The sequence below is a fragment of the Chelon labrosus genome (assembly GCF_963514085.1).
Source record: "Chelon labrosus genome assembly, chromosome: 13".
Taxonomy (NCBI): Eukaryota; Metazoa; Chordata; class Actinopteri; order Mugiliformes; family Mugilidae; genus Chelon; species Chelon labrosus.
This window is the reverse complement of record NC_140346.1, coordinates 6262614-6283133: the sequence shown is the minus strand read 5'-3', so window position 1 is coordinate 6283133 and position 20520 is coordinate 6262614. Positions and strand designations below refer to the sequence as shown.

Below are 20520 nucleotides of genomic sequence, written 5' to 3'. Positions count from 1 at the left end.
ATTTCCATTCATAGAGCTTGTTGCTTTCTAATGCAAAGCAATCATTTGGAGTCACTTATCATGCGTGCAATTAAAATACCTAAATAACTGGAATTATCTCAGCACATACATTATTACAGCATAAAAACATGCTGAGCCAACAATTAGGTGTGGAATGACTACGTCCAAGGGGATTAAAGCTTGCAAACACTAAGGTGTGATTATCAGATTTCCTCTGGCAAAATAACTGCATGTGAGCTTTGAGGGCTGCAAACAAAAACATGAAGTCAGTGCACCGATCATTTTGTACTACTTCACACGCGTTAACAAGCACGCTATGATCCAAATGGTTGTCTGCATGACTTGGCAAGAACAGAGGCTATACTTATTTGGAAACCTCTGTACGGGTAATACTGCCAGTTACCATCCATCAAGCGCCAGACTTATGAGAACTTGAAGGTTGAATAAAGACAGGGAGTGTTATGTCTGAGAGCAGCTGCCCTTCTGGTTGGGTTTGTCCAAATTATTTTATTACCATATTTAGTTTTGCTGCATTGAAACCCAGCAAACAAAAATGACCCTTGTGTTGAGGCACTTGTGCTGGACCCAAATTATTTGGTTTATTTGGAGCACTTACAGTACGTGTGACCCTTTGGTGGAAACTTTACTTCTCATTAACTTCAGGTCTTGCAGTGCTGCATGCACCCTGGATTATAGCCTTTCAGTGTTAATTAAAATTGCAGTGGGAGAGAGAAGCTTGGAACATGTGAGACTGTGAATATAAGCAGCCCACAGTGAGACTCAGCTATGTAACCACGGGGAGAGGAGTAGAATTTGACGCAGGAAACAAGAACATTAAGTTAATACAGAAGACTACGACAACAAGTCCTCACTGGAATTTGTTTTTGAATCACCTTTCCTCTATAAATGCTAAACACTGTTGCATAAAAAGCATATGCTATATATCTTTGGTATAAAAGGTTGTTGGCTACAATTGATTTTTATTTTCATTTCAACCTTTTTGCATCTCAGATGTTTCAAAGTAACATTTACATATTTATATAAAATTGATTCCTTTTGTCGATATGCGGTCATCCAAAGTGTGGTGGAGCACCAGAAGTGAGCTATGCGACTGCTATTATGTTTTAGAAGTAGTGCAAAGTTTGCAATCTATTTTTTTTTTTCATTTTGTTTTCATTTTGACACTAAATGAAAGAATATATCTGCAGTTGCTTTGCTCAGTCAGCTGCTTTATTTTCTTACACTATATAAATACTAAATATATTTTACTGTTTTATTGTGTCATAGGATCTTGGCTTGCAAAAATGTGTGGATCCATTCACAAGCGCATCGAGGAACGTCTGGCAGAAAGAAGAAGTCAGAGGACCAGACTAGTAACCAAAGATGGCCGTTGTAACATTGAATATGGAAACATCAAGTACAGCAATCACTTTGCCTTCCTGGCCGACTTCTGGACCACCTTTGTGGAGTTCCGTTGGCGCTTTGTCCTCTTCTTTTTCATTGCCTCTTTCACCCTCAGCTGGTTCATTTTCGGCCTTCTGTGGTACTGGATTGCCCGCAGTAATGGAGATTTGACGTGGCAAAACCCCCCTTCGGACCACACCCCATGTGTTGACAACGTTGGAGGACTCACCACAGCATTCCTATACTCCCTTGAAACACAGACCACTATTGGTTATGGTGGGCGAGCACTCACCCCTGTCTGCCCCGGTGCTGTGGCCCTCCTCATCATCCAGTCGCTCATCGGTGCAATTATCAACTGCTTCATGTGTGGAGTCATCCTGTCCAAGATCTCCCTGCCTAAAAAGAGGGCTAAAACCATCTCATTTAGTGACATGGCGGTCATCAGCCCCAAAAATGGCTGTCTTTGCCTGTCAATTAGAGTTGCAAACTTGCGTAAGACCCTGATGATTGGAAGCCAGATCTATGGCAAGCTGTTGAGGACGACGAACACACCAGATGGGGAGACAATCATCATGGATCAAGTGAACATTGACTTTATGGTGGACGCCGGGAAGGACAACCTCTTCTTCATCTGCCCCCTCACGCTGTACCACATCATTGACAAGAGCAGCCCCTTTTTCGACATGGCCGTTGACACACTCCACAAACAAGAGTTTGAGCTGGTTGTTTTCCTAGATGGCACAGCAGAGTCCACAAGCTCTTCCTGCCAAGTGCGGACCTCTTTTATTCCTCAGGAGATTATGTGGGGCTATAACTTCTTGCCCATCATCTCCAGAAGCAAAGAGGGCAAATACAGAGTTGATTTCTCTAACTTCTCCAAAGTGGTGCCAGTGGCCACTGCACATTGTGCCTACTGCTTCCACAACATCAAGGGTCACCATCACTACTCCATAGATGGACATGACAACCAGGGATTTGAGGTAATTGAAATCAGTGATCCCCCAAATGTCACAAAGATGTGAGATGGTGGAGACACTGACTAGCAGTTAACAACAGAAGCTGAGACTGGTAGAGCTTTGAACCTCTCAATAATGAATTCCTCAAGGACAGATGCTGGAAGTCTATGGAGTTACCTAATGGCATTTAAATGTGAAGTAAAGAAATCTACCTTTTTATTGTACTGTTGTGTTTAACACGGATAAGAAAGACATTTGGGGGGTCAGGACATTGTGAGTTATTTGTATGTAAAACCACACCTGCCACTGTCTGCTCACTGAAAACCTGTTTCAAAAGGGAGGCCAGGTCATTCAAGATGATGAAGATTCAATGGATGTTGAATGGACAGAACATTTTCCCAATGATTTGCACATGAAATATACTCATAGATACTGTATGCTCTATTTTTTTTTTTTTATTTTAATGAAGATTTTTGATTTATAGAGTATGGAAAGGTGGAAAACCTAAGGACGTGTATTATCCTGTGTATATATCTTACTTGAAGTACCAGTGTTGGGAGCCATGCTAGTGCCGCGGGTGAGAAAATTATTTGGAAGGTTGTTCAATATCGTTAATTTAGCCGTAAGCTGCTACACACAAATAACACACTTGAACCATTTAATATGCTTAACTATTCAGATACTGAAGCACTAGCAGAGGTTGGGCTGCGGGTCCGGTGGGTGATGAAGTTGTGATTTTGTTCTTGAATGAAGACACTGTGAGAGAACAAAGCTCTCAGGAAACACTTAAAATATGGTTGCAAGAACTACAGTATGAAACTCAGTTCTGTTTGTAAAGTCTTTTTTGTATCAATCTCAGGGTGGAAAATACACTGAAATAAAAGCTATTTTTGCATTCAAAAGAAATACGCCAATGCTGCATTATTACTGTTTGTATAAATGACCTGAAATGTCACATGAAAACTATGATCAAAAAGGTCAAAGCAACAAAAAGACAGGTGCCAACCCTTATCGTGGCTTTTCATCTGTAAACAATGTGAAGTTGTGACAGCAAACATCTGAACACAGCAGTGGAAGCGCGTGTGGATGTGTTGGGGAGATGAAAGCTAAACGCTAGCCGTCCATTATCTAGCCTGCAGCTTCCGAACATGAAACCAGAACTCTCCATTTGGAGAAATAACAGCACATACTGTATGCTAGCATGAGGCTTTGACAGGTTTCATTACGGCGGACCTCCCACTACGACCTCTCTAATGAACTGAATATGCTGGGAGACTTAAGTATGAGTCTGCACCCATGGTTGGCGCTGTGACAAGTGTAACACACAAGGCTGCGGTAAGGGATCATGAATATTATTATTGCTGTAGATTACATAAAGATGATACATGCTCCCTATGATGCAGGAGGAGAAATAAATAACTCAAAAGACAAATACTGAGACTGGTTCATCGAAATCAAACTAAATGGGCAGGTGTAATCATAGGTGAGTCCATATTAGTGATGCTCATAACAACTGCATGTGCAATTTAGATAACATTAAGTTGGATCATGCACATAATCACACCATGACATCAGGACCGACTATGATGGCATTTAGACAAGACACATTTGCTAAATACACCTGAGTGGTGCTAGCCACCTAACCATACCATCTGCCACCTTACAAACACAAACAATCAAATAATATAAGGTTGTAAGTAAGCTTTAAGTGGTGATTGTCCTGAACATTTATCCATCTTTGAAAAACACTGTAAATATAATTTTTATTCTGCATAGACAGAATCAGAAATTGTCTCCTTACTTTTCCTTTTTACTGCAAACTGTTCCTTTGCTCACAGCTTGTGGCCTTGTGCGCTGATTCAAAGTTTGCGAAGTGAAAAGGCTGTTACCGTTTTTTTTTTGCAGTGACAAAATGTAACTTTTGATCTTCATGGCAAAAAGAAAGAAAGAAAAGAGACAGCCTTGGCAGCTTCATTATCATCCCACATAAACTACTTGGTTAGTTTATAAAGTACACTTGTCATTTTGCCATCATTAAGTGGACAAAAAAATTGAAACATCAAGCACGATAGTTATTAGGCCATCCGGTTTAACAACGCCACAAACTACAGTCTCTAAAATGATGATAATATTGAAACAAGACTTCACCAAAAACATGTGTACGTTATAATGTTCATAAAGATTGTTTTAAACTACATCACTAACTGTGTATAGTCATAACAGGACACAGAATATTGGTAGTGTCTCTCAGGATTACATTGAATTCAGACAGCAAGCCTTCCGAGAATGATAACGATAAAGTTGCCTAATTGGTAACATCTATTTTATCTTCGTATGAATAACATGTGACTTAAGATAAAGCAATATTAAATGTGAATACAGTTATATTCAAAGTACTGTAGTCTTATCCAGATGCAGAAAAAGCAGAGGAGTTGTCGTTAAATGAATGTAACACTTTTTACTGCTTTAAAAGCACAAATAGGCCACGGAATAATAGATTTGAAAGTGCACAATGAGCTGTCACAAACTTGAGGCCGGTTCATTTTCAGAGACACAACACAGAGAAGCACCGCGCAGATGTGCACGTCACTATCATGACAGCGCCCCGTACTTTTGTGCACCTGATCTCTTTGTTCTCAGTTTTCACTGGCACATTATAGTGAAACCAAAGGCAGCAAGTGGATGAATGGAGGATCACTTGAGAGGTAAAAACATTTATTTTGTCACATTTTCCTATACAAAAGCCCTTTTTCAAAAGGTATTACTTCATACATTGCAGGATTGACAACAATAATAATAATACACTGGTTAATTGTAAAATTATACACAGACATATATATATATTTATATATTTATATATTTGATATCCAAAATACATTGCATATATGAAGTAGCACAGATCCCTTTCCATTGATGCTTGTGAAACATGAACATTAAGGGCACATTATAATCATTTCTTTATGCTACAAATTAAATGTTCCCTTTTAATTTGTTCTTTTAAAGCTATAAATCTTCAACAGAAGCTGGTTGTGGATATTAATACTGTTGGTATTATTCTGCATAAAATACCTGAAAAAAAAAACTTTAATGCACAGGAAAAGCAACCAATTCCAGGGAAATTTGGCATGAAAAGTGATTGACATGGATGGAAGTGATCCATCACTATCGCATGTTGCATATAGAATAAAGAGATCCCTGGTTATTGGATTAAAGCAGGCAATGGTGGTTTTGGGAATACAAGAAAATATCCTTTACACTCAGAGGCACTTAGCACGTTACAACCGAATTTCAGAAATAATAACAATAACAAGAAAACCAAAAAAAAAAAAAAAAAAGTTAAAATGTATTGCCCAAATGTACAGATATAAAAACGCTTCAAATGCTCAACAAACTACTTAGCAGAAATGGACTCAAAAGGTTTGCATTTTTGACCGAGGTCAACTCGTATTAATTCTCTTGACTTTTTATACTGTGTCACATATGAAAATAACTCTGCATAATTTATACAGTAAGTTGCTTTAATGCCTAGTTGACTGATGCTTATAAAATAATAAAAAATAGGTCTGACAAACGCACAGCGCTTGCGAATCTGAGGATTTCTTTGTTTCATCTCGTCATACTTTATTGATTTTGTTCTCTGGTAAACTACTTAGCCCCAAGTAATTCATTTTCAAGTGTCCATTTTCAGTTAGGAATACTTCTGATATTAACAGCTTTGAACACCTGAAGATGGATATGTTTTTGACATACTGTTACATGGTGATGATGAAATCCTGACTTGAGATTCATGTGCATTTTGTCGGGCTTTAAGATCAGTGAGAAACTAACATTCAAACACACATGCTGCTCTCAAACTAGGATCCAGCCCTGATTAAAAAAAAATGCAACTTGACTTACTGCTAAGCCACTTCTCTGTGCTGACCTAAGCGGTCTGGACTGGCCTACAAAGAGGAAAGAGACACCATGGCAGCCGTTATTGTCGATATTGAGTGCAAAATCAAAAATTGCCAGATTTTTGGTGACATAAGTTATTGTATGTATCTTAAGATGTAGTGACGTCTCATCTTTAATTAATAGAAAAGATATGGTGTAAATCAGCAGTTAAAGCATGGCACTAACTCTGTGCGAGCTAGAGCTTTGATTCTTATTACAGCACATATTAAAACTCAATGACCACTCACCCACAAACTAAACGACAGTAGACAATATCTACACATCCGCCAAAAGGCACTTCCATGTTTTAGATGAACATATCTGACAACTTTTGATTTCACTAAAGGGTGTCTCTTTTTTACGCGTGTTTCACAAACCAGAAGACATTCACATTAATACTGACATGGTCGAGCAACAAAACATCTGGAAATGGCGTGGCTGAAAGGCAGCAACATGGCAGACATTTAATAGCCTAGTGTGTGGCCCACTGAACAACAGTCTGACCTGGGTAGAGTTATTGTAGCAAATTGCTGCGATTATAGCTTGAATCAGCCTCCCCAACACAGTCGACTGTACGCGTCGGCCATCTTGAACCCCACACGCAACACACAGCAAAAACATTTTAAGCAACTTGAGTTGACCCAGATCAGCAAAACATACAGCGCTTCCTTCTCCGGCATTTACCTCTTCTCTAGCCTTCCAGTTTGGAGGATAAATTAAATGGCATATTGAATGGCATATTCCAGTTGCCAATTTTCATTCAGTGCTGAGAAAAGTCCATCTCACAGAGAGCTCCATTTGTCCAGCGAATTCATGAAGACTCTCCACACACACATCAAAGGATGCAGATGAACAGACAAGCAGACAGAGACAGTGAAAACAGAAGGCTAGATGTGAAGGGGATTAGAAACCCCAATAAGGCTGTAGATGAGTGGAAAAGATAGATGCTTTAAAGCAAAAATGTACAGAATGTACTGAGAAGGATGTAGTTTGAGACCCATAACTAATAGGCCCATGTCTGGTACTGTAGCGGGGCAAGGAGAAAGACAGGCTTGGGTTCATCTCCTGTCTTCAGGCTTTGGTTTGGCAAGGTTTTAGACAGGACACCTACTTTCTTTCAGGCGCAGCTTTCAGGAGGGTGGGAAGGAAAGGCACAGGAAACTCAGACACATGTCTGTAAAACATTAACAAACAGTCACTAGTCTTGTAAAGGTAAGTAGTATTCCATTTTGGACCGTAACATCCAGTTGTTTATATAATTTTACAAAAAGGACAAAAAAAAATAAAAAATCCTTCAATTTAATCATCCTTCATTCAGGAGTAAAATTTCATCAGAGGACAAAACGCCTCTGTCAGTTCAGTCTTCATTGGTTTGGCATCATTTGGAGAGCAGGCAAAAAATTGTGGACTTTGTGGGAAAAAGGAACACTTTCGAGCGTGGATGATTTGGAATGCTTGGTTTTAATAGTAACTGCCAAGGTGGGATGGCACATGAGTGTTAGGATGGCGAGGGACATTGGGGTTGGGGTAGATGCCTGCAGTAGGCGAGCTCCAGTACTGAGCCGTGGGTCCAAAGAAGTTGGAGGAGGTGACTGGCATGGATGGAGGGTGCGGGGATACAAAGTTGACCTTCTGCTGGTGGGCGTGGTAGGAAGGCACGTAGGCTAGGTCCGAGGGGTATTTATACATGGAGGACTCAGTGGGGTGCGGCTGCAGCGCCTGAGCGATGCCGTGGAAGTCGAACTTGTAGGCGTAGCGTTTGCCGTGCACCTTGGTCATGATATTTTTGTCATAGTAGTAGCGCAGCGCACGGCTCAGCTTGTCGTAGTTCATGTTGGGCTTGCTCTTACGCTCGCCCCAGCGCCGCGCCACCTCGTCTGGATCTGTCATCTTGAACTCGCCGTTGGTGCCCTCCCAAGTGATGCAGCCTGCGTTGGCACTGTCGGACAAGAGCTCCAGGAGGAACTGCCACAGTTGGATCTGACCTGATCCTGACGGTGGGCACAAATGAACAAGCTTAGTCAGGCACGGAGCACTGTTGGCTACATTGTTCACTACACTCTAATCAAAGTATTTGATTTCTTTCACAACAGCTGATTCATCTTGAAATCTTACCTGGATTAGCTAGGCGACTACTGGTGGGACCCAGAATCTGGTAAGGATCTGCAATAATGGAGAGCATTGTTAGTCTATACACCAAGTGCTATGGCAATACACAATAAAAAATGTTGCTCATGGAAATTAGTATGGGTAATTTAATGCTATTAATACGAGCAGTTAAATTAAATACGTCTGAACATGCAATACACTGAAAAAACAATATTATATGTTGGAGTGTTGTTTGGGTTATTGTGCTTTGCAACCTCTAAATAATGAAGTGACCGGAAAAAACAATTACACATGTTAACAGATGTGAGGCTAATAGGTAAAGAAGAAGAAGAAAAAAAAACAGGAGTAAACACTCTGCTTGGCGGAAGACTGCTGTTTTGTTAAATAGTTCTAAAAGAAGCTTTAGCAGAAACTATTTAACGCAACCGACTACAAATAGTACAAATATTACACAGTTCTATCGCGAACACAGAGCAATTTATACTCAACTGTCTTGACTATCCACAGACAGAGGAGGGAATCTGTACAATAAAGGGACAAAGGGAACCCGAAGGTATGCTACATCGACCGAAGACAAAATAGAATAAGTCGTTACCTGGCTGAGCTCTGGGCTGCTCAGTGGACTTGGTCACATTCTGAGTAACCACTGGTGAGCCTTCAGAGAGAGAGAGTCAATCAGTGGAGGACAAGAAAGAGAGAGAGAGGGAGAGAGAGACATGAGAAGGTTCAGAGAAAACATCAGTCGGGTGGCCACAGATAAGCAAGCTGCACATCTTAAAGGCATGCCAGCAGAGGTCCAAAGTAAACAAGGCAGTAGCTGTTGGCTGGAATGCCTTCTCTTGCCTGTCTAATCTTTAGGAGTCAGTCCCACACGTCTAGACTGTGGACGCTGGAACTGCCTCTAGTGTGACGCAGACTTAAGTTAAACACATCATTGCACAATATTTAGTGGTGTCAACTTAGTTCAGCGTACGAAACATTAAATTCAACCAAGTGGGGTCAAATTGGTGGGGTATTCACCAGTACTGTCCAGTCAAAAATGCAACTGTTGATGATTTTTGTGTCCTCACCTTTGCCACTGTGCATGTTGTTGGACCATCCTGTCCGCCGTACAGCATCATATGAAGGGTCTGACGAAGAGGAAGCACAGGACAGCTTTGAGTGATATAGTTTACAGTTTAAGGAATTCAGACACAACGCTAGTGGATGCTGCGTTTTTAGGCTAATTACGCTCTGCAAGGTTTGCACACATGTACGTGACTCCAGCAAACGTCTCATCTCACTGTGTGCAGGCCAATTCCAAGAATGCAACTGTTACAGAAGGCCAGTGCCAAATGGCATTCATAAATCTATCAAAACACAACTGAAGACATTTTACAGGATATCTGGACTTGGTAATGTGGTTTTGTTCGGCGCGCTGTGGTCGCCAACACGTAGATGGCACAATCTTTGCCAGAGAGTGCAGTTGGTTTAGCAGCTTGCAAAACCCTCACCACAAATAAAAGGACTGATGCAAATGAACGCACGGCAGAGAGACACGCACGAAGACAACGCATGCACATGATATCCACTCTCGTCCCACCCCCACACGCAAGCTGCTTTCATGAAACCTTGACAAACAGCCAAACTGGCCCAGTTTGCATGAGTCCTACCTGCTGTGTGTCTGCGGTTCAAATCTGACTGAGTGTGAAGCTGCCAGCTTCCCATAACAATCAATCACTCCGACACAAGCAGATAAAACACAAGCTGTATCGTTCCCCTGGCAATGTCTCAAAAACACCCTGGTATACTCACAGTGCACCTGGCCAGCACCCTTCACAGCTTGTATTATTAAGGGCTAAAACAGTTCAAACAGTTGCCACAACGCAGGGAAATACGATGTGTACTGTGGCCAGATATGTTATTCACAGTCTTATCATATTCTGCAGATCTTTTTTTGTCAGCAGTGGTTCTCCCAGAGGGCGACGCATACAGACAGTGATGACAGGGGTTGTTGATGCGACCAGCAAGCTGTTAGAAGGTCAAGAGGCAATTCCATTTCCCATCAGTGCGGGCTGAATTTTTGAGAAGCAGTCTAAGTGACAGTCAGCGATGGCAGTTTCAATACCTTGTTTTAGGAATCAGGTTATCACTTTGGTGCCAGTGGTCCCACAGAATCGCAACACAAATTCCTAACCGCAACACATTAAAGAACTGAGACATGTCTTATTCTGTAGAAATGGGGTGGAGTCAACCCTCCTGCTGTAGATGGCATCATGGGCGTTTATCATTACCAAGTATGCGAACTCTGAGACTTGACAAGTTCAGGTCTAAAATACGGACTCTGGAGGGTTGTCATTCTGAAATTGGAACATCCACATACTTGAAATGCAATCTGGGATACCTGGCTGCTCCAAGCTCACGCATGTTCCCTCCCAGTGCATCCTCAATAAAACATTAGGGGATGTCACATAAGAAGAGTACTTGGGCAGTGACCTGTTTTCCACAAGTCCACAAGAACACAGGTACGGACAGGAATGCATACTGATAAATGCCTCATGATTCATTAATTAATTTATTCCATACAGTGATAGGTAAACAGGTGAGCAGTGTCTGTGTGTGTAAGTGAGTTATTATTAATAAACATAACTTGACACATAGATATATCCTACTGTAATTGTGTAGTTCTAAACACAACACAGGATTCATACGGTAATCTATAACTCTGGTGTCTCTAGGAGATGTTGCGGCAAAAGAGTCATTATCTCAAACACAGAAAATAAGAGGCTCATAGCGTTTTCTTTTTCCGTCTTGTGACTATAAATGCACGATTATGTGCGCTGCTCATTGTAGGGTTTTATATTTCAGATATGGATAGACATTATATTTATCTGTCTGAGGATGATAAGATATCAGTCATTAAAACAATTAAAATATTCACCTTAACGGAGTTCTTTGCATGAATTCAAACAATGTATTCATGCCTATAAAGGTAAAGCCATTTCTTATGAAAGTCACAGGTAAATAGTTACTTATTGTAAGTGTGCCAGGTATTGTGTCTAAAACATGTGGTGATAGTCTTCACTCTTTTTGATCGTTGGGTGCCATCTTGACCCATATGACCTCATAGGGTCACACCAGACAAACGTCTGCTGTCATCAAATTCATCTCCAGCGCCCGCTACATTTTCTAAACACTGTGCAACACTGCCCTCTTGTGGACAAGAACGGGTTGTCCTCTAGGTTTCCTTCAACTAATGAACAGATAATAAACTATTTAAAACCAGCGATTATTCCACCTTTCAGCACTTCTAGATTCAAATCACACTGCAACCATAAAAAAAATAAATAAATAAAAAAATTACCAGGAGGCTTGCCCCACATGCTTTTTGGTTGTTTTTGTTTTCCCAGCACTGAAAATGCAAAAATTAACTTCAAATCCAATTATGGGTCTTGTGCTACTTTCAAAGGATGTTTTGTTGCCTGGTTTTCCCTTTCCTGACTAGCAGAGTATCCTCCGATGGGGAAATGTCCTGCTGCTCAGGGCTCTCTAGGTTTCTTTTACTGATTTCTAACTTTTCAACTTTTAACCCCCAACTCTTAAGAGAAGGAGTCGCTCCTATCCAGGGAGCAGGGCATGAGGAAAAAAAGTGGCAGACAAGACAAGTGGCAGGGCTTGTTTAAAGTAAAATCAATGCTTGCAACATAAAAAAAGAATAAATTCAAATAAATTAAAGAAAACGGAGTGTGAAAGAAAGAAGACAAAAAGAGGGAGAGGAGGGACAAATAACAAGCGGCTGCCGTGGCTCAGCAGGGCTGTCAGGTTCAATCTGGTGTGGGCCGGCAGGATAGCCAAGGAGCAGTGACTGGGGGAGAGTCCTGGGAGACTTGCGTTTCCTGCCTGCTTTGCCTGCAGACAACCTCTCTTTGTTTTACTGGCCCTTTTTTCCCCTCTGCTCACCGCCAGCTCCCCCCCCTCCGACTCACTCCATCCACCCTCCACCATCCCCAAAAAAACACAACGGGGCTACCTCCATCTACGTGCAGAGTGGGTTTTGGAGACGGTGGGGGAGAGATGAATGAAGGAGGGATGAGAGAGAAGGCGAAGAAATCACAGAAAGAGAGACAGAGAAGTCGACACATTAAGGTACGCAGATGGAGTGAGTAAGTGCACGAAACTGCATGAAAGCGGGAAAAAAACACTGAGTCAGACAAAACACAACTTTGGAATTTGAAAAGAAAACAATGGCAGCCAACTCAGCTACTGTCTGGTAATGGAGTAGGGAGATGGCTGGTTATATGGACTGGATGTGTCCAAGATACCTGGTGAGGTTGGTAGCATTAAGATTTCCTATGAAATCCCAACAAGCACTTCAAGCAATTCAAACTTGTCGTCAATATAGTCCCTTCATTTTTCAGGCTAATTGTGCTGAAGCAAAGGTGGGGAAGTGGAAGTGAAAGTGCGGAACGAGGAAGAAGCAGCAGATGTACAACGTACAAAGCCCAAGTGGTCGGGGGTACGCGGTGAAAGCCAACCACGCAGACACAGAGCATCGAATGTGCACACGCAGAGCAGCCTCGGTCCTCCCCACCTCCCCCCAACCCTCCCGCCTTCATTTTTCCAGGCCTCGCTCTGACTGCGACTTGAGCCAGTTTCCACTCTGGTCTGGGGTGTGGTGCACGCTCCTGGGAGACTTCAACTGCAGGACCAGTTAGTCAAAACAAGGCCTGAGTGCTAGACAGAGGGGAAGAGAGAGGCAGAGAGACAAAGAGAGAGAAGAAAGACAGAGGGAGACAGAGAGGGAAGGGAAGAAAGAGCAAGTGAGCAGAGAGGGCGAGAAAGACAGAGTAAGAAAGGAGAAGGAGAGAGTGGACTGTTTTTAACCCGGAGTCTGGGCCACGGAGAGAGACCCAGACAGGGTAAACTTTTTTTAATACCCATAATACAGGTGCTTTAAAAGCCATCTGTGTGAGGAGGGAGCCATAAGAGGAGGAGGGCGATGGCAAAGTAGGAGACACTGGGCGCACAACAACAGAGAACCAACTGAAAATAACTTGGTTAGCTGCCCCTTTTGAGAGTTATTAAAGTGAAAGTCTTTCATTTGATTTCAGTTAATGCGATGAGCAAGTGCGTGTAAGTTCATACACATAATTGCTCTATTCAAGCTGCAAAATAAATACTTTTCGAAAACGGTGAATCATCATCTAACTTCATTCACAGAGAGGCTGGAAAAAAGTGAGTGTCCCCTCCGTGAATTATAAATTTCCACAATGTCCTAGCGGGACTAAAAATAAAACATATTTGTGCTGCTGCTATAAATGAGAAAACATACAAAGGGAAAAAAAATCATTAGAAAAGTAGACAACAACCAGACCTCATGCTTTATATGATATGTGTGTATTTCCCAGCACACTACGGTCCAAACCTGTAACTTCTATACTCATGAATAACGGCATAAGCACTCAAAGGAAACGTAGACGATGCATACTGTAATACATGCCGCACTAAGACATTCAAGAACCCACCCACACACACACACAGGCCTATCCACAGGCATAGTAGACATACACTTTAGATTCACACAGACAGCCGCACACACATACACACACCCTTTCATAGCTGCTGCATTCCGTGTTTTATATGCTCTCTTTTATTCATAACATTGCATTTTACACCGCAGAGTCTGGAGCAGATTAAGGGTTGTCTCCTGCTGTATGCTCGTGCTTACTCTACCCCAAAGAGCCTGTATGGTATTTGACTGTTCTCAAAAGGCAATATGAAGTTGAACATCTGGCAGTGCGGATCTGAGCAAATGCTGATAAAGGCTTCTCCTGAAGGAAGACACCGTTTATTGTCGAGTCACAGACTCCCGGCTTCCAACTTTGAACTTTTTCGCCTTCCACATGAGAGTAATGTTTTGTACGTGTGGGGTGATTTGTTTCGAAATGGATCAAACTGATAACATTAGTGCGTTTCCTAAATCTCGAAGAGTTAACTTGTTTAAGATACAGGCAATTTTTCAGCTAGAGGCTGCACAGCGGCTGGGATCTGGGCCCGTTATAGAAATCACCTCTTGTGAAAGGGAAATGCTGCTGAAGGGAGTGACCCCTCTATTCCTGCCAGTCAAAATACCTGCCGCTGAGAACCAGGAAGGCCGGGGTCGAGGGTGACGGAGCAGAATCTTATCTGGCCTGCCCATTGGTCTATTAGTTAGAAGCTGGGCGAGAACAAGTACGTGGCCGGGTAAATCTCACTATTGGTCAAGATAGAGAGAAGCAGGGGTCATTCTCTGACACTTATCAGACCTAGTATTTCCTCTGCCGCTGCCTTGATAGGGCCCCTCATCCTGTGTGCAAGGCTATCAATGTTATTGCAGTCCTTTCTTCCATCTCTGATGGTGGCACCATATAGCCGATGTATGTAAAGAATGCTTAGCTTTTTTTACAGACCCGTGACCTTTGTCAAGTTGTGTCAGCACAAAATAATGTTTATAGAGTGAAAAGGTATCAGGAGGAAAGGGACAGTCATCCTGGAGCTTTGTTCTTAGAAACCCTGCTTATTTCTGTATGGCAACATTACCGACGCTACGACAGGTCTCATTTGGAAGGAAGAATTTTTACGTTATCGCAGATTTCCTCGCGTAAATATTGATTCAGTGATTAAATTGGATTCTCGCATCTCTCGTCACAGATTTTCCCCTAAACTCTGAACATACACATGATAATTGTCTGAAAAAGATGAGCTCACAGCTACAGTTTCTTTTCATTTCATGTGATGTACCTTTTTGACAAAGTTAATGTGAATGTCACACCAATAAAATAAAACAACTGACAAATCTATAAAAAAAAAAGACTTAAGAAAAGAATAAGGACCACATGAAATGAATATTGTGTTAACCTGTGTTTCATATAGTAACAAAGCAGCTCGAGCATAAGAGATGGAATCTTTATGTAAAAAGTCTAAAATGACAAGCAGTGCCAGTCACTCCAAGCAACCTCTCTTTCATTAACTCACTCGCACACATACACTCCTTTCCACTCCAGTCTGGTCTGAAGCAGCCAATCAGCCTCCTTGTTAATGTTTACCCTACACACCATCGCTTCTGCACCTGTCTGTGATGCCTGTCTTTCAGTAAACAGCCTCATTCGGATATTTTTTTTTTTTTCTTCCCATAATCACCGCATTTGCAGTCTCTTCATGCCCCCGCTGCGATGGAAAGAACTCATCAGCACTCTGCCTTTGTCTTGTTGTTAATAGGCCTCTATTCTCTTACTGCTCCCCTGAGCTGCTGTGTTTTGTCACAGCTTTCAGGTAGCAGTCCTGAATCGCACGGTCTGCTGCAGCAGCTCGGCCTTGACTATCGGTTTTAATGGCACAAAAGGTGCACCTGCCCGTGGCTTTGTCAGGGGGGCCATCAGTGACTGCACATGCTTTGGTTTTTGCAAGCGGCCCGTGTTCTCAAGTGTGTGCGCGCTTTGTGCGTATGCATGAACACTTGATGCTGGCCGGTATTTTATGTTTTTTAAAAGGTTTTTATCCTCTATTCTTGCCTCTCTCTCTCGCTTTCCCTCTCTCTGTTGGTGTATTTGTATCACCCCTAATGTACAGTAGACACAGATATTCTGGTAAAGCACAGAAGCTGAAAAAAAAAAGTGTTCCTACCCTCTTTGGCAGCCAGTCGTGGGGACTGGTCTGTGTGAGATGGTGTATTGTAGGATAATGATGAGCTACCTGCAAAGAGACAAAAGAAAGTACGATAAGATGAAAATAAAAGATGGACATCCTTAATAGCTTAAAACCTGGATAAAAATAGTGGTTGCTTACCAAACAACACTTGGAAATTTACAATACAAGACATTCTTGCACTGATAAGGCTAAGCATTGCCTTATTGTTTGGTTTATAGTAAGTAGTATTTCAAATATAATGATGTGCATTTGCATTATTAATTCACTGTCAAAAAAAATTCAGATTAACGGTTCTTCTGATGTCTGACAAGAAGCTCAAATGGTTTAACAGCAGCCAGCAGGTGGCAGTAGATGGTTCAGCTCAATTACTGTCAAGCAACCCTTTTCATTTCTTGACTTGTGCTCCTGTTTTGTCTTAAAAATAATCTCAAATGGAAAATAATTAATGAGAAGAAAAAAAAAAAAAGAATTCCAGCTCAGCACAGTCTTTTGCAGCCCCTTTCACCACAGCATTTTGACTGCGAGTGCTACTCCAGAGTACAGCAAGACGCGGAGGCGAGAGTCCTCATATGGCTGCCTATTCATTTCACCTTATGGAGCAGAACTCTGCGCTGCATTCCTCCACTTACACAGGCACCCTGGGCGGCACCAAAATGCTCTCTTAATTTTAGCTGCCCCCAGGCATAAATCAGCGAGTGGAAAAACAGACCCAAAAATGCACAGAGAAAACACAAGGGCAGTTACTACACAGGGAGCGTGGAGTAGATTTAGTAGACGGCTACGGGAAGCTGCTGAGTAGGGAGGATACCTTTTCTGAATGGAGCAGATGGAAGACAAGCTAAAATGCGAATGGGACCGAAAAATCCTGAAAGTTTGAGTTTTTTTCTGGTTTCTTACCTAACAAGCTTAGGTGCTGCTGCTGCTGCTGGGGTTGGGGCCCACAGTGGCAGACTAGGGGTCTGTTTTTTTAAGGGGGTGACTGTAGAAGGGGGAGAAGCTGAGTTGAGGTGCTCCACAAATGTACTCTAACCTCCCAACACCCCACCCCTTCCAGTTCCACCTACTCCATGGCACCCCCAAGGCTCTGGGCCTAGTTTAGAAAGCTGGGGGCCTCAGAACAGGGGAACCATTGTGTGAGGAAGGGTCCCTGCACAGCAATCAAATGCAGCTCCCCGTACAAAAATAATTCCACACGCGGAGTGTAAGCACACACGGGCAAACGAGCCACCAAAGTGCAATCTTTGGAATAAGGGTGAAAGTGTAAGAGGAAGATGAACAGACGGAGAATGGAGGAAGGAGAAAGCGGCTTTTAACCCTTTTCCTACTGTGTGCCACATATGTGGGCTGACCCAGACAGGCAAACAGGCAGCATTGCTGAGAAAACCTCAAACCATCCCACAGAGAAATTCAGGGCTGCTGCACGGGAGAGAGTGAGAGTGAGCGAGAGCGTAGGGGTGAGCGAGTAAGGGAGAGACACCACAGCTGATAGTTTGGTGGAGGGAGTCTTGGCTGTGCTGCCTATTTATTTGGACGGCCTCTTCCTCTCTCAGAAAACAAACACGTCCCGGTAATCTGACAGCACAGTGGGAGGACTGGCGAGTGCTCAGCCTCTAAGACCCTCACTCTCGCTTTCCCTCTCCACTCACATCTGCTCATAGTCTGTTAGATTACATAACGTCCACAAACAATTTTCTTTTCTCTCCTTCCTATGACTGATGGCTCTTTCAAAAGCCCCGTCCCCCGGTTTGACATGCCTGTATTATTGATAGATAGATTTTCGTGGCTTGTTCAGGATTGCGATGGACCTCCAGCAGGGCCCCGCTGTTTATTCTGTCAAGCCATATGATACCATTGCCTCAAACATGTGGTCTGAGCTTTGTCAACAAACTAAGAGCCCCAGTCACCCAGTTTTGGGCGTCTTGCCACCTAAAGGGGAGGGTAAAATGGGCTCCAGCCTCATTTCAGATCCATAGAATAAAGCTGCACGGTCTGTCATGATACTAACCTTACAAATGAGTGCAAGTGAGAAATGCGTAAAAATCCTCCAGAACAAAGCATTTGTCATTGCTCCTATTAATAACCCAACTTTCAAAATTGCACCGTCTGTTTGCAGTGTTGGGCAAGTGTTTCAAAAAAATAAAAGTATGAATTACTCATTGTATGACGTCCACAGACTGTGTCTAGCTTTTCAACGACGGCCCTAAAATCTCAGTTCTGCTGTTCCCTTCTTTGCTGCACAAGCCGTGCCGTTCGCCCACATGTGCAGACTGTCGAAGTACAGGATTAAAAGCATTGTTATGCTGTGGACAAAGATCTAACTTCCTCCCCACACCTCCAGCTTTTGCACCAAGCTAACATTTACCACACCGGTCTGCCAACTACAGGAATAAAAGACGAAAGAATCTTTCATTAAACCCTTTGTAAAAACATTGGGTAACCCTACTTGCACCGTGTTAAATCAACAAAGTAACAAAGATTAGCAGGTGGAACACAAGTGCTGAATTTTCTAATTACCGTGACGTAGCAGACTTTGTCTTTTTTCATATAGCTGTGATGCATTCTGGAGTGATGAGTGGAGTGGACCACGCTTTCACATAAAGGACGCACTTTTTTTCCAAATTCCAAGTTGCAAAATTGTCCAACACTAAAGGAATTCGCAAGTACACTGGCCTGAAATTTTGCCATTAAAGGCGGCCTCCATCACAAAGAGAAACAACAGAACGGACTGTTTGTTTAAAGATATTAGTATGATGTTGTTGTAGCTCAACGAAGGCTTCTGCGGTGGATGGATGGATTCAGCAAGCGTTTGAACTTGACCCAAAGGTTACAGCCCATTGCCTACCAAGAGGCAGCGTTGTTTTCAAAGACCACAACTTAACCTTGACTGGGGTACGCTTGAAAAGAAAAGTGTCGTGCGCGGTGCCTTGTCGCATGTTGTAGGGTTTTCCTGAATAATGGTGCAAACATCTGACCCATCGCTATTTAGGGGAGTGGGTCTCAGAGGCGCTTACTCACCCATTAAACACTTCTGTTGGCCTATACTGACACCGAAGCAATATTGTAAGCATAGTTTATATGCCATGACCACAATCGTTCCCTATGTTTAACCATGTAGTTGCCGTGAACAAGTACTCGCGGCAGCAAGCACAGCCGTTATGCACGCCTAAGCATCTATCTTCAAATGCAGCTGAGCTCATCTTAGTGTTTACATGAATAGCAAATGCTTATTATCCACGTCCACTTATGCTAATGCTATATACATAAATTGCTGCGGAGACATGTCTGCACCCCAGCAGTCAAGTGAGCAGCCGCAGACTGCTCTGTAATGGTGGCTAACGGCAGACAGCTAACAGTAAAGGGCGCAGAGCCAGGTCGTTGAGCCCCTCTGCACCAGTGATAATCTGCCAATAGAAAGGACTAATGCAAGGGGAGCTCAATAAAAATGTTGTGAGGGAAGAAAGGGGGGAGAGAGAGAGAGAGAGAGAGAGAGAGCGAGGAGGAGAAAGAGAGCTCTCCAGACCTCCTTTTTCCCTACTCAGCCTGCGAGCCCAGATGTTTATGGTCTGTATAAACTATTGAGGGCTCGAGAATGTCCCCCACTCTGAAGCGAGCAGCAGCAGTGCGGGAGCCCAGACTTATCTCTCTCTCTCTTTCTCTCTCTCTCTGTGTCTCTCTCTCTCTATCTCTCCCTGTCTTGACTCCCTTACTGTAAATCCATCCAGACACACAAGCATTGGCGACAGCTGGGAAACAGAACTATTGCTATCCTCCAACGGCACTCAATCACGACCATCTCGGACCGTTTCCACACACTTCTGAAAAATAGTTCAGCCCCCAACTTTTATTTTCAACTTCACACTCCTCTCTATAACAGCTTCTCTTGCTCACACCCTCCCGCTCTCTCCCTCAAGCAACTACTGCAGAACCTATCTGTCACGGACGTGGATCACTATTTCTGCCGTAACGTTTCGTCAGATCTACTTATTCGTCCTCAGTTCTCTGCTTCGGCACATTCCCCCCTCAATCCTTCCTTTGTTCTGTTCTCATCTGTTCCATCTCCCCTGTCTTTCTCCCTCTCTCGTCTTCCTGCATCACTGTGTGTCTTAAGATACAGTGTCTCGTTGTCTGAGGTTTGTTGCTCTGCTCCGTTTCCAGCACATGTGGTATCAAACCGACCTACATGGGTGCGATAAAGCAAACAGTCCACGGGTCCCTCCCTGACAGACTAATTTGAACAAATTCTCAAATTGCACTGCAAATTGAAAGCACATTGGGGTGTGGGCGGCCATCACTTATAAAAATCTGGATAAGTGACCAACAATGAGGCCAAAATAATGCATGGGCAACTACCCTTGTTACTACAAGCAGCTGGGTAGCCAGACAGATGTTCAGGTTGTGCCCGTTGTTCGCACCAGTGTGGGTGTCTGAACGAAATTTCAGCTCATGACGTGGC

At 42.9% G+C, this 20520-nt stretch overlaps 2 protein-coding genes across 5 annotated transcripts in view; one reads left to right on the top strand and one right to left on the bottom strand.

The window, feature by feature from the left end:
* The first annotated feature begins 943 nt into the window (after positions 1 to 943).
* LOC311497935 (ATP-sensitive inward rectifier potassium channel 1-like) lies at positions 944 to 2785 on the top strand. The gene has a single exon (XM_084558327.1). It carries the CDS (start codon positions 1065 to 1067, stop codon positions 2424 to 2426), a length of 1362 nt encoding a protein of 453 aa, XP_084414453.1. The 5' UTR covers positions 944 to 1064; the 3' UTR covers positions 2427 to 2785.
* Positions 2786 to 4594: 1809 nt separating this feature from the next.
* The window catches only part of fli1 (Fli-1 proto-oncogene, ETS transcription factor), a 28822-nt gene continuing 12896 nt past the window's right edge, over positions 4595 to 20520 (bottom strand). For all 4 annotated transcript variants that reach the window (XM_084558671.1, XM_084558672.1, XM_084558673.1 and 1 more), the window contains exons 5-9: positions 16044 to 16112; positions 9473 to 9532; positions 8998 to 9057; positions 8409 to 8456; positions 4595 to 8284 (exon numbers count right to left, since the gene is read on the bottom strand). In XM_084558671.1, the coding sequence (XP_084414797.1) occupies positions 7755 to 8284; positions 8409 to 8456; positions 8998 to 9057; positions 9473 to 9532; positions 16044 to 16112 (767 nt within the window). In that variant the 3' untranslated portion in view covers positions 4595 to 7754. The remainder of the gene's footprint in view (positions 8285 to 8408; positions 8457 to 8997; positions 9058 to 9472; positions 9533 to 16043; positions 16113 to 20520) is intronic.